The 14,036-nt window shown below is 36.0% G+C and overlaps 1 protein-coding gene across 19 annotated transcripts in view; it reads left to right on the top strand.

Annotated features, from left to right (window-relative positions):
* The window catches only part of ZNF624 (zinc finger protein 624), a 46,458-nt gene that overhangs the window by 13,515 nt on the left and 18,907 nt on the right, over positions 1-14,036 (top strand). For 14 of the 19 annotated variants that reach the window (XM_037013355.2, XM_037013344.2, XM_037013360.2 and 11 more), the window contains 2 exons: positions 7,349-7,475; positions 8,194-8,289. The exons of the other annotated variants lie outside the window; for them this stretch is intronic. In XM_037013355.2, coding sequence (XP_036869250.1) covers positions 7,349-7,475; positions 8,194-8,289 — 223 coding nt within the window. The remainder of the gene's footprint in view (positions 1-7,348; positions 7,476-8,193; positions 8,290-14,036) is intronic. 19 annotated transcript variants of the gene reach the window in all.

Below are 14,036 nucleotides of genomic sequence, written 5' to 3'. Positions count from 1 at the left end.
AGGAACGGTGTTAATTCTTGAAATTTGATGGAATTCACCAGTGAAGCCATTTATGTGGGAAGTTTAAGTATTATAGATTTATTCAGATTTTCTATGTCTTCCTGAGTTAGTTTTGGTAGTTTATGTTTTTCTGGGAATCTGTCCAATTCATCTAGGTCATCTAATTTGTTGGCATATAATTGTTCATAGTATTCCCTTATAATTCTTTTATTTCTGTAAGATCAGTAGTAATGTCTCCTTTTTCATTCCTGATTTAGTCATTTGAGTCCTCTCTTTTTCTGTCAGTCTAGCTAAGGGTTTGTGATTTTTGTGATCTTTCCAAAGAACCAACTTTTGCTCTTGTTGATTTTCTCAATTCTCTATTTTATCTCCATTCTAATTTTCTTATTTCCTTCTGCTCTTTAAAAACATTTAGTTCACTCTTCTAATTCCATAAGATATATATTTGGGTTATTGACTTGATGGTTTTCTTCTTTTTTTAATATAGGCATTTGCAGCTATTCAGTTACAACCAAACACTGCTTTCACTATATCCCACAAGTTTTTTGTATAAAGTGATCATTTGCATTTCTCTGAAGATATTTTCTAAATTCCCTTGTAATTTCTTCTTTGACATATTAGTTGTTTTTTAAGAGTCTTGTTTAATTTCTACATATTTGTGAATTTTCTAGTTTTCTTTCTTACTGATTTGTTGTTCTTTCCATTGTGATCAGAAATGATACTTTGTATGATTTCAGTCTTTTAAAATATACTAAGAACTGTTTTGTGACCTAACACCTGGTCATCTTGGAGAATATTCCATGGACACATGAAAAGAATGTATGTTATTGGGTGTCTCAGTGTTCTACAGATGTCTGCTAGATCTAGTTTGTTTACAGTACTGTTCAAAGCCTCTGTTTCCTCTTTGATCTTCTGCCTTGTTATTCTATCCATTGTTGAAACTAGGGTATTGAAGATTCCAACTATTGTTGTTGAATTGTCTCTTTGTCTCTTACAATCTATGAGTTTTGCTTTCTATATTTTGAAGTTCTTTTGTTAGGTGAATATACTTAAATTTGTTATGGCTTACTGGTACATAAAGTGGTTTATCATTATAAAATATTGTTTCTACTAATAATTTTTGTCTATTTTGTCTGATACATAGTAGTAGTTCTTTTTATGTACTTTTTATATAGTATATTTTTCCATTCTTTACATTCAGTCTGTTTGTATCTTTGAATTTAAAGCATGTCTTCGTTAGACAGTATATATTCATACCACTTTAAGAGACATCCCTTCTGCCAATCTCTGCCTGTTGATTGAAGTGTTCAGTCTATTTACTTTTCATTTAATAACTGATTTTAGTGTTTATGTCTGCCATTTTGCTATTTGTTTTCTGTATGTCTTATGTCCTTTTGTTTTTTTCTTCCTCCCCCTCTGCTTTCTTTTGTATTAGATATTTCTGAGTATACCATTTGCTTCCCTTATTTCTTTCACAATATTTTTTTGAGTTATCTTAGTTGTTTCCCTGAGGATTACAGTAAACATCTTCACATAAAACAATGTATTTCAGATTAATGCCATTTAATTTTAATAGCATATCAATCTTTGTTCCAGTATAGCTCCATTCCTTTCCCTCTTCTCATGCCATTATTGTCAAAGTATATTACATTACAGTCCCATCAACACAATTTTATAGTTTTGCTTTATGAAGTTGTCTTTTAAATAAGATAGGAAAAGACTAAGAGGTACAAACAAAAATACATTTATGTTGTTGTCTATGTAGTATCATTTACTGATATTTATTTCTTCATGGGGATTTGTGTTACTGTCCTGTCCTTTCATTTTACTTGAAGGATACTCTAGCATTTATTGTAAACCAGATATGCCAGTAATGAGTTCTCTATTTTTGTTTATCATGTGGTTTTTTTTTGAGAGATAACCTTTTATTAAAAAAAGAAAACAACTTAAGAAAAAGATAACGAGATGATGCTGTGTAACTTTTGTATCCTTCTTTTTTTTTTTTGGTATCATTAATGTACAATTACATGAGCAACATTATGGTTACTAGACTCCCCCCATTATCAAGTCCCCACCACACACCCCATTACAGTCACTGTCCATCAGCGTAGTAAGATGCTATAGAATCACTACTTGTCTTCTCTGTGTTGCACTGCCTTCCCTTGCCCACCCCCGACATTATGTGTGCTAATCATAATGCCCCTTTTTCCCCCTTATTCCTCCCTTCCCACCCACCCTCCCCAGTCCCTTTCCCTTCGGCAACTGTTAGTCCATTCTTGGGTTCTGTGAGTCTGCTGCTGTTTTGTTCCTTCAGTTTTTGCTTTGTTCTTATGCTCCACAAATGAGTGAAATCATTTGGTACTTGTCTTTCTCCACTTGCTTATTTCACTGAGCATAACACCCTCTAGCTCCATCCATGTTGTTGCAAATGGTAAGATTTGTTTTCTTCTTATGGCTGAATAATATTCCATTGTGTATATGTACCACGTCTTCATCCGTTCATCTACTGATGGACACTTAGGTTGCTTCCATTTCTTGGCTACTGTAAATAGTGTTGCGATAAACATAGGGGTGCATATGTCTTCTTGAAACTGGGCTCCTGCATTCTTAGGGTGAATTCCTAGGAGTGGAATTCCTGGGTCAAATGGTATTTCTATTTTTATTTTGGGGGGGAACCTCCATATTGCTTTCCACTGTTTATCATTTTTTGAAGGATAGATTTACTAGATATAGAATTCTTTGTTGGTACTTTTTCTTTCAGCATTCGAAGTATGTCATACCACTGTCTCATAGCTTCAATGGTTTCAATGAGAGATCAGCGGACAGTCCTACTGAGGATCCTTTGTATGTAAGGAATCCTTTCTGTTTTGCTGCTTTCAGTATTCTTTCAGCAGTTTGTGATCTGTCTAGGCATGAATCTCTTTTTTTCCTACTTGGTGTTTGTTGAGCTTCTTATATATGCAGATTAATATTCTTCATCAAATTTGGGGAGATTTTTGGCTATCTCTTCAAATATTCTTTCTTCCCCTATCTTTCCTTTCCTTTGTGGATTCTGTTATGCATGTATTGCTATTGTTGTGGTCCCACAGGTCTCTGAAGCTCTGTTCATTTTTTTTTCATTCTTTGTTGTTTCTGTCCCTAAGTCTGGATAATCTGAATTGATGTATTTTCAAGTTTACCCATTATTTGTTCTGCTTGTCTTAGTCTGTTTGAGCTTCTACAAAAAAAATATGACAGATTGGGTGGTTTATAAGCAACAGAAATTATTTCTTACTGTTCTGGAGACTGGAGTTCTGAGATCAGGGTGGCAGCAAGGTCAGATGAGCCTGTCTTCTGGGTTACAGACTTTTCATTATATCCCCACATGGAAAAAGGGACTAGGGATCTCTCTGGAGCCTTTTTTATAAGGCACTAATCCTATTCATGAGGGTTCCACCTTTATGACATAAGCACCTCCAGAGGCCCCACTTCTTATGCCATCACACTGGGCATTAGGATTTCAACATGAATTTGAGAGGTGGGGGGCACATACAGTCATATCATACCACTGCTCAGACTTGCTATTTCCTTCTGCTGAACCCCTCTAGTGAATTTTTCACATCAATTATTACATTTTTTCAACTCCAGTATTTCAATTTAGTGAGATATTATCATAATTTCCTTTTATTTTTTTAGACCTGCTTTTCTTTAGGTCTTTGAACATATTAATAATACTGGTTTAATGTCCTAATTTAGTAAGTAAAACTTGTTGGCTTCCTCAAGGAGGAAGTTTCCATTGATTGCTTTTTTTGCTGTTTATTGCCCCTGCTTTCTTGTTTCTTTGTGTGTTTGGTAGTATTTTCCTGACAACCTGGTATCTTGAGAGAGTGTGGCATCCCTGGGACTCAGGTTCTCCACCCCCAGTGTTTGCTGTTACGCTGCTGCTGTTTTGTGACTTTTCTGAACTAATTCAGTGAAGTTTGTATTCTTTGTCATTGTACGGTCCTTATAATCTCTGCTTGGTTAACATAGGGATTAGTCAATGAGTAGACATAGGTTCCTTTAAATACCTCAGACCAGTAGATCTCCCAGCATCTGACAGAAGGCTTCTGTGTGTGTTGGGTACACCCTCCATTCTTAGGCATGCAGTTTACAACTCTGCCTTACCTTCACTGCTTGGTTGCACGGAATCTCAAGGTAAGCCGGAAGTAAGAGCTGAGGGCCCCAAGTTTTTCCTGGGACTTACTTTTCATGGGAAAAGAAAACAATACCCAGTCTGTTCATTATAATTTGGGTTACATATGAAATGATTAACAGTAAAGTTTATGAACTATCATTGTCTCCCATATTAGCCATGTTTTATTAATAGCAGAACTAGCAAAGTGCTTCACAAACTTTCAGTTCAAAATAAAGAAGTGTAAACAGTTTGGCAAACATACATGTCTATATGGCAGAAAAACACCCCCAAAGAAAATCTGTTTCTTATGAAACTGAACAGGTCTTAGCTGAATTATGATCTAACTTCAGACCCGTTCTGACTAGCTAATCAGTAATTTTAGTCTACCAGCTAGGTCATAGTGTATAGTGACAATGTGTTTGAATTCTGGAGCCAACCTGCCTCATTTTGAATCTAGACTTTGCTTCTTCTGAAAACTTGGGCATCTAACCTCTTCTTGCCCCACTTGCCTTATCTGTAGCACCTTCCTTATTGTGAGGATGAAATCATTGCATAAAAAGCTCTTAGATCAGTACCTGACAAATAATACACACTATACTTACATAAAAGTAAAGAGAATGGTTTGATGAATCCCCTTGAACCTATTCCCTATCTTCAATAAATATCAACCCATGGATATCATGATAATAGATCATACTTCATTTGTAATTTTACCCTTTGTCGCTAATTATTTTGAAGCAAATAGAAATATAATTTCATCTCTAAATATTTCATTATATGTCTATAAGCTTTTAAAAATGTTAAGTATGTCACCATTATTATAGCTAAAAAATTAATAGTCTTGATATCATCACCTTTTGAGTTATTTGTCTTCCCAGTTAATTCATATGTTGGGATTAGTTAATATTGTCTCTTAAATCACTTTTAATCTAAAGGTTTCCCCTGCCCTCTACTTTTTCCCTTGTAATCATTTGCTGAAGAAACCAAGTCATTGTACTTTAGAGCTGTGTTGTCCAGTACAGTAGCCATTAGCCATATGTGGCTGTGGAGCACTTGAAATGTGAGTAGTACAAACTGAGATTTGCTGTAAATTAAAATACACATCATATTTCAAAGACTTACTACAAAAAATTAAGTATCATTAATAACTTTTACATTGATTGCATATTGAAATGATAATGTTTTGTATATATTAAGCTAAATAATATGTATTATTAAAATAAATTTCCCCTGTTTCTTTATATTTTTAATGTGGCTACTAGAAAACTTTAAATTGCATGTTACTTGCATATATTTCCATTGGACAGCATTGATTTAGAATTTCACACAATATGGATTTTATTGATTCCTTCCCCATGGGGTTAGTTAACATGCTCCCCTGTCCCCTGTATTTCCTGTATATCATTAATTAGATTTACAGACTTGATCAGATTCAAATTTTGATTTTCATAAAAATGTTTTTGGCAGTAATATTTCATGTTTCTTGTATATACCACCAGAAGCTACATAATGCCTAGTTGAGGCTTCTTTGGTGTGTCAGCAGCTACTGATGATCCTTTAATTCTTTAGAGTTTGCAAAATGATGGTGTTCTAATTCTTTTCTTCCTTTTCATGGATTAGCTGGAGTACTTCCATAAGGAGAAACTCCCTTCCTCAACTATTTGATCACACTTGATTACTCTACAGAGTATATGTATTTTGCATAGGAAAAGAAGAACAAAAGGTTGATTCTTTTTATTTACCAGTTTCTAGGCATCCTCCAAATATGATCAATGAGTATTTTTGTAGTATTGTTATGAAATCATGAATTTTTAAAGTGTATTTTTAAATCCATTGCATTTATTATCCTATTGATGCTCAGACTGTCCCATTATGGCCAGTAAGAACCCCCTCCAAGTTGTCTCTGTGTCTTAGACCTGATCCTAGTAGTCTCTGAGAGCTTCCCTGCTATCAGGGCCTTGCTCCTTTTAATGGGAAGTAGTGTTTACAGACCATAGTCTGGCTTACATAATGCAGCCTTATTGGTCATTATTTCTAAGGCCTTTCAGTGGAGGAAGCTAGGAAATGTGTTTTATTTTTTCCTTAAAAACAAAATAATTCCTGAGTTTATACTGGTAATTCTAAATCAAATTTGGACCTATGGAGTTTTTGCATAATCTCATCAGTATTACTTTTACAACTTTTTTCTCTCATGCCAAATTTATTAACTCTCAATGACATAAATGTGCTAATTTGCTTTATCTTATACTATACACAACAATTACAAAATAACATTTCTGTCACCAAAAACAATATGATTATTTACTGAAAACATGTTTTTATTTTTAAGAATTACTTTTCTCCTTGGGGTATAGATTACAAGTGATATATAGAAAAATTACTGTGTTTTAAAGTCACTCAAAATAGTTCCTGTCTGATAAATGTATATGCTACTAGCTAGTTTCATTTTACTCTTAATTTTTAGGGATTGCTTTGATAAAATTTGATTTTTATTTTATAATCATAAAGCATTTACATGGTTCAAAAGTCAATCTACAAAACAAATATTCAGTGGAATCTGGTTTCTATTCTAGTCCTCTCCACTCTATTTTCTCCTTTCTTCAATAGGTAAATAACCATAAAAATATCATTCTTGCATTTTTATACAAGGGCACATAAATATTTCATATCCTGACCAAAGTAGTTTCTCATAGTCCTGTGATTTTTATTTTTCTTTCTCAGGGACCTTATAATATTCTGTATCTATAATCCAAGTGATAAACTGTATCTTTTATTAACCCATATTCTATAGATTGGAACTAAAAAAGAGTGGGTATTGTAAATAAGCCAAGGTTTTAAGGGGAAAAAAATGATTTGTGTGGAAACTCTTAGCTGTTACCAAACATTCCGAAGACTTTCTAGGGAAGGAGGAAACCTTGTGTTTGATTCCTGATAATACAGAAGACCATTATTTGGAAGTTATAGAAGCCAGATTTGAATTAGTCTGAAAAAGAGTTCTGTTATCAGGTGAAACTCTGAAAGCACAATGGGCTCTTGCTTATAGGTTCAAGTTCTTCCATGAAGGATTGAACTGGTTGACTTCCATGGTCATTAGGTGATTCTGATTTCTGCAGTTCTCAGCTTTGATTGTGTCATTCTGCCCTAAAGGTCCAATTGTATAATCCCTAGGTGACCACACTGTATTTATTTTAGGATTCAGTGACATTTAAAGATGTGGCTATAGACTTCACATTAGAAGAGTGGAGGTTGATGGACCCTTCACAGAGGAACCTGCACAAGGATGTGATGCTAGAAAATTATAGGAATCTTGTCTCCCTGGGTAAGAATAAATGCTATGTTCATGTGTCTGCCCATTTGACCTGGTTTTCTGAAGACATAGAGCCTCTAAAGTGAATTTTTGGGTAGAGTTTAGGCATTAAAATCTCATAATCTTAGGAGTGTATTGTTGTGAATTATGCTGTTCCTTCCTCTTAACTAAATGGTCTACCCGTTAGAGGAAGAATATTTATTTCATTGGAAATTTTAGAGATTGTTAACCACCTTCAGACTTAGGACTAAGGTTTTTTCTGGTCACTTCCATAAATGGGAGTTACTGATGCCTCTAGAAAGGAAAAAATGTATTCATTTTCTTTCTAAACTCAGACTATTTCCATGATCTATTATTATCCTAGCAAATCTGGGATCATACTGTTGAGCTCCTTTGAGACTTGTAATTCTCTGTAACACCACTATTCAGTAGAATGTTCTTCTGTGATGGGAATGTTCTGTATTTGTGCTGTCCAATATGGCAGGGGCTAGCCACCTGTGACTGTTGAGCACCTGAAATCTGATTAGTCCAACTGAAGAACTGAATGTTAAATTTTGTGTGATTTTAATTTAAATAGCCACATTTTGGCTATTGACAACTGTATTGGACAGTGCATCTCTTGAACTTCCTATAGTAGCTACTCTGCACAGAAGATTAAGAACAGACTCAATTTGGCAATAGTTCTTGCTCATAGAGACAATCAAATCCTATCCATTTTTTTCTGGAACAGGGCTTGCAGTTTCCAAACCAGACATGATATCTCATTTGGAGAATGGAAAAGGACCATGGGTGGTAGTGAGGGAAATTTCAAGACCTCCCTATCCAGGTGAGTTAATAAGAACCAGTGTCTTGCCAGTGGGTTTCAGCTCCAGGCAAGTTCACTATGGATTCAGTGAGACTAAGAAATGACAATGGAACGTTCTTAGGGTAAAAGGATTTATACCTGGCTTTATTCCCCAGCAATAGGTCAAGTCCTAGAATCACATCTTCACCCAACAGTCCACAGGTCTGTAATCCTCCTCCGTGTCTGCCTCTGCCCAGAGCACTGGGCAGAACTCTTCATATAGTGACTCAGTCTTTAATAGCTTATTGCCTACAGGTGTGGAAGCAGTAGCCTAGCAGCAGGCCAATTACATCATCAAGTAGTTTAGGGTCAGGTGAGGATCCTGGCCATAGGAACTTCCATTTTTCCCACAACCAGGAAGATGGCATTTATTTCAGATGAATAGGTCTTGGATGGAGCAGAACATCTGAAATATCTTGAGGAGTATCTATGCTCAGAGCTATCTCCAAAGAAAAGATTTTCTCCATCTCTTTCTCTTTCCCTATCCCTCTCCCCCCCCAATCTGTCAGTCTCTCACTTTCTCTCTCTGTTTTCCTCTTCTTTTCTCTCTCCAGCTTTCTCTGTCCTCTATTTCTCTGTCCCATCCTATTCTACTTTCTTTTCTTGAGGACATTATTTTTATAATAATTCCTTCATTCAAACATGCATAAATATCCCCTTGAGTTCTATCCTCTCTAGTTATCCTTACATTTTTTTCACTTGTTTAACCATTAACTGATATCTCTTCCTTCATTGATATTCTTGAAAATGCTTTCTTAAGAATCACCACTGATTTCTTTGAAACGAATCCTATTTACTCATTATTTAACTTTCTTCACCTGTATACCTCCTGAAACTTTAGGGGAATCCTCTTTCTCTCCTCTAGTTTCTTACTCACTGCCTTAGACCTAGTACTGAACCCAGTTCACTGTGTACAGATGTCCAGTAAAAGTGCTTAAATAAATAAATACTGTATTTTGACTCTAAACTGATTCCTTGTTTGTATTTTCAAAGTCCATTGTGTTTATGTGCCACATCTTCTTTATCCATTCATCTGTTGATGAACACTTATGCTTCCATAATTGGCTGTTGTAAATAATGACACAATAAACATAAAGGTGCATGTATCTTGTCAAATGAGGGACTTTGTTTTCTTCGGGTGCATTCCTAGAAGTAAAATTACTGGGTCAAATGGTATTTCTATTTTTAGTTATTTAAGGAACCTCCATACTGCTTTCCATAGTGGCTACACCAATTTACATTCCCACCAACAGTGTAGGAGGCTTCCCATTTCTCCACATTCTTGCCAACACTTGTTAGTTCTTGTCTTAGATAGTGGCCATACTAACTGGTGTGAGGTGATATCTCACTGGGGTTTTGATTTGCATTTCCCTGATGATTAGCAATGTGAAGCATCTTTTCATGTGCCTGTTGGCCATCTGTGTTTCTTCTTTGGAAAAGTGTCTCTTCAGGTCCTCTGTCTATTTTTTAATTGGGTTATTGGTGTGGAGGCATATGAGTTCTTTATATATTTTGCATATTAACACCTTATCAGATAAATAATTTATGAATATATTCTCCCATACTGTAGGATGCCTTTTTGTTCCATTGATGGTGTCCTTTACTGTACAGAAGCTTTTTTGCTTTAATGTAGTCCCAATTCATTTTTCTATTTCCCTTGCATGTGTCCAGGAAAAAATTGCTCATGTTTATGTTCAGGAGATTTTTGCCTATGTTTTCTCCTAAGAGTTTTATGGTTTCATGTCTTTCATTCAGGTCTTTGATCCATTCCAACTTTACTTTTGTGTATGGAGTTAGAAAGTAATCCAGTTTCATTCTCTTACATATAGCTGTCCAATTTTGCCAACACCAGTTATTAAAGAAGCTGTCTTTTCCTCATTGTATACTCATGGCTCCTTTATCATATACTAATTGACTGTAATGTGTGGGTTTATACCTGGGCTTTCTATTCTGTTCCCTTGACCTATGGATCTGTTCTTGTGCCAATACCATACTGTTTTGATTACTGTAGCTTTGTAGTATAGCTTGAAGTCAGTGAGCATAATACCCTCATCTTTGTTCTTCTTTCTTAGGATTACTTTGGCTGTTCAGGGTCTTTTGTGGTTCCATATGAATTTTAAGATTATTTGCTCTAGTCCATTGAAAAATGCTGTCAGTATTTTGATAGGGATTGAATTGAATCTGTAATTGCTTTGGAAAGGATGGCCATTGTGACAATATTAATTCTTATCTGTAAGCATGGGATAGATTTCCATTTATTTGTGTCTTCTTTAATTTCTCTCATGAGTATCTTAGAGTTTTAAGAATACAGGTCTTTCACCTCCTTGGTTAGGTTTAGTCCAAGGTGTTTTATTCTTTTTTATGCAATTGTAATTGGAATTGTTTTCCTGATTTCTCTTCCTGCTAGTTCATTGTTAGTATATAGGAATGCAACATATTTCTGTATATTAATTTTGTATTTCGCAATTTCGCTGAATCCAGTTATTAGTCCTAGTGGTTTTTTGGTTGAGTTTTTAGGATTTTCTCTGTATAATATCTTGTCATCTGCAAACAGTGACAGTTTCACTTCTTCTATACCAATTTTGATGCATTTTATCTCTTATCTTCTCTGATTGCCATGGCTAGGACCTCCAGTACTATGTTGAGTAAGAGTGGTAAGAGTGGACATCCTTGGCTTGTTCCTCATCATAAAGGAAAACCTTTCAGCTTTTTGCCATTGAGTATGATGTTAGCTGTGCATTTGTTGTATATGGCCTTTATTATGTTGAGGTATACATATCCTCTAAACCCATTTTATTTTTATCATGAATGTATATTAAATTTTGTCAAATGCTTTTTCAACATCTATTGAAATGATCATGTGGTTTTTCTCCTTTTTCTTAATGTGGTATGTGATGGTGGTTGATTTACAAATATTGTAACACCCTTCCATCCCTGGAATAAATCCTACTTGATCATGATGAATGATGTTTTCTTTTCTTTTTTTTTTTTTTTGAGAGGGCATCTCTCATATTTATTGATCAAATGGTTGTTAATAACAATAAAATTCTGTATACGGGGTCAATGCTCAATGCACAATCATTAATCCATCTCAAGCCTAATTCTCGTCAGTCTCCAATCATCTGAAGCATAATGAACAAGTTTTTACATGGTGAATGAATTCTTACACATTGTGAACAGTACAAGGGCATTCATCACAGAAATTTTCGGTTTTGATCACCCATTATGAACTTTAAACAATCAGGTCAAATATGAATATTTGTTTGATTTTTATACTTGATTTATATGTGGATCCCACATTTCTCCCTTTATTATTATTATTATTTTTATTTTTAATAAAATGCTGAAGTGGTAGGTAGATGCAAGATAAAGGTAGAAAATATAGTTTAGTGCTGTAAGAGGGCAAATGTACATGATCAGGTGTGTGCCTATGGACTAAGTATTAATCCAGGCTAGACAAGGGCAGCAAAACATCCACAGATGCAGAAGATTTCTCTCAAAACAGGGGGGGTGAGGTTCTGAGCCTCACCTCTGTTGATCCCCAAGTTCTCACCTGATGGCCCCCCTGCGACTGTGCTGTCTTAGGTTGTTCCTCCCTTGAGGAATCTTACCCATCTCTGGCTAACCAGTCATCTTCCGGGGCCATACAGGGAAATGTAAAGTTGGTAAGTGAGAGAGAAGCCATATTGTTTGCAAAGGTTAGCTTTTTACTTCTTTGCAGATTTATGCCCTGTGGCTTCTATGCCCAGCACTTGTCTCGAGGTATCTTTACCACCTGGAGGAATTATAATACTTGGCAAATTCAATATGAGGCACGAATTCTATTTAAGGGTTGTAATTAGGAAGGAAGAAGAAAAGCTATAGAGGTAGCATATGGAAGAAAACATGGGAGGATTGATTATTTCTTTGACATATCTTCTTGTAGAATAACTTAAGCATGTATACGTTTTAAACTACCAACTAACTTGCGCTCACATATTACCATAATAGGAATACGGTGACATAAACAAAGCAAATCTATAATTACCATCCATCTCCAGTGAAGCCAAGAAAACCATTTAGGCACCCTAGGCATTTATGAAAATTAGTCTATGATATGATGGATATTGTCCAACTGTACTTGAACAGTCTGAGAGAAGTCAGACAAATTAAAGCAACCCATTTCTGGGATCTGTTAACATCCCATATGTTCTTTTAACCGTAGATAGTCTATAGTCGTAAGATTTTGGAGCGCTACAACTGGCACCCCTCCCAACTCCTGATTGAGTTCCAACAGTACAGATCCGGTCAAATTCGTTGTTTCACTGTATGCACATTCCAGCCTAGACATCTCCCTCCTCATTCCAATGGCAAGACCAGGAAATGGTGGGGTGGACGCAGCCACAACCGCGGCATCGCCCGGATCCCTGTGGAGGCTTTTTGATGATCATCCCCAGGCACGAGTCCTCCAGAGAGTGCTGATGCCGGAAGCTCCTCCTCATATGTATCTTAGTTCATTTTCTGGGTAGCCAAGATAGGCCTTGATCTTCTGCATAGAAACAAACAGACCCTTTGCCCACACTTTGACATGCCCTCTATACCACTGTGCAGAACTCATTGGAGGTCAGCACACAGGAACTGCTTTTTTTTTTTTTTTATTAAGAGAAAGGAATATTATCAGAAAAGAGTACCTCCATAGCTGATCATCTGACACCCTTTAAGTGATCAACATTAAGGATATTTAAAGCATGTGTTGATCTTTGATTTACCAATAGTTTTATCCTATCAAGGAGTAATCCCCCTTTTCTTTCTTTCCTTCTTTCTTTTTTTTTTTAATCTTTAATCTACACTTACCTGAAGAATACTATGTTTACTATGCTCTCCCCTATATCAGGTCCCCCTAAAAACCACATTATGGTTACTGTCCATCAGCTTAGCAAAATGTTGTAGAATCACTACTTGTCCTCTCTGTGTTGTACAGCCCACCCTCCCCTTTCTCTCTCCCCCCCCCGTGCATGCTAATCTTAATACCCCCATTTTTCTTCCCCCCCTTCTCCCTCCCTGCCCACCCATCCTCCCCAGTTCCTTTCCCTTTGGTACCTGTTAGTCCATTTTTGGGTTCTGTAATTCCACTGCTGTTTTGTTCCTTCAGTTTTTCCTTTGTTCTTATACTCCTCAGATGAGTGAAATCATTTGGTATTTCTCTTTCTCCGCTTGGCTTATTTCACTGAGCATAATACTCTCCAGCTCCATCCATGTTGCTGCAAATGGTTGGATTTTTCCACTTCTTATGGCTGAGTAGTATTCCATTGTGTATATGTACCACATCTTCTTTATCCATTAATCTACCGATGGACATTTAGGTTGCTTCCATTCTTGGCTATTGTAAATAGTGCTGCGATAAACATAGGGGTGCATCTGTCTTTCTCAAACTTGATTGCTGCGTTCTTAGGGTAAATTCCTAGGAGTGGAATTCCTGGGTCAAATGGTAGGTCTGTTTTGAGCATTTTGATGAACCTCCATACTGCTTTCCACAATGGTTGAACTAATTTACATTCCCACCAGCAGTGTAGGAGGGTTCCCCTTTCTCCACAGCCTCGCCAACATTTGTTGTTGTTTGTCTTTTGGATGGCAGCTATCCTTACTGGTGCAAGGTGATACCTCATTGTAGTTTTAATTTGCATTTCTCTGATAATTAGCGATGTGGAGCATCTTTTCATGTGTCTGTTGGCCATCTGTATTTCTTTTTT

The sequence above is a fragment of the Manis javanica genome, chromosome 4, assembly GCF_040802235.1.
Source record: "Manis javanica isolate MJ-LG chromosome 4, MJ_LKY, whole genome shotgun sequence".
Classification (NCBI taxonomy): Eukaryota; Metazoa; Chordata; class Mammalia; order Pholidota; family Manidae; genus Manis; species Manis javanica.
The sequence above is the reverse complement of the archived record's forward strand: the minus strand, read 5'-3'. Positions and strand labels throughout refer to the sequence as shown.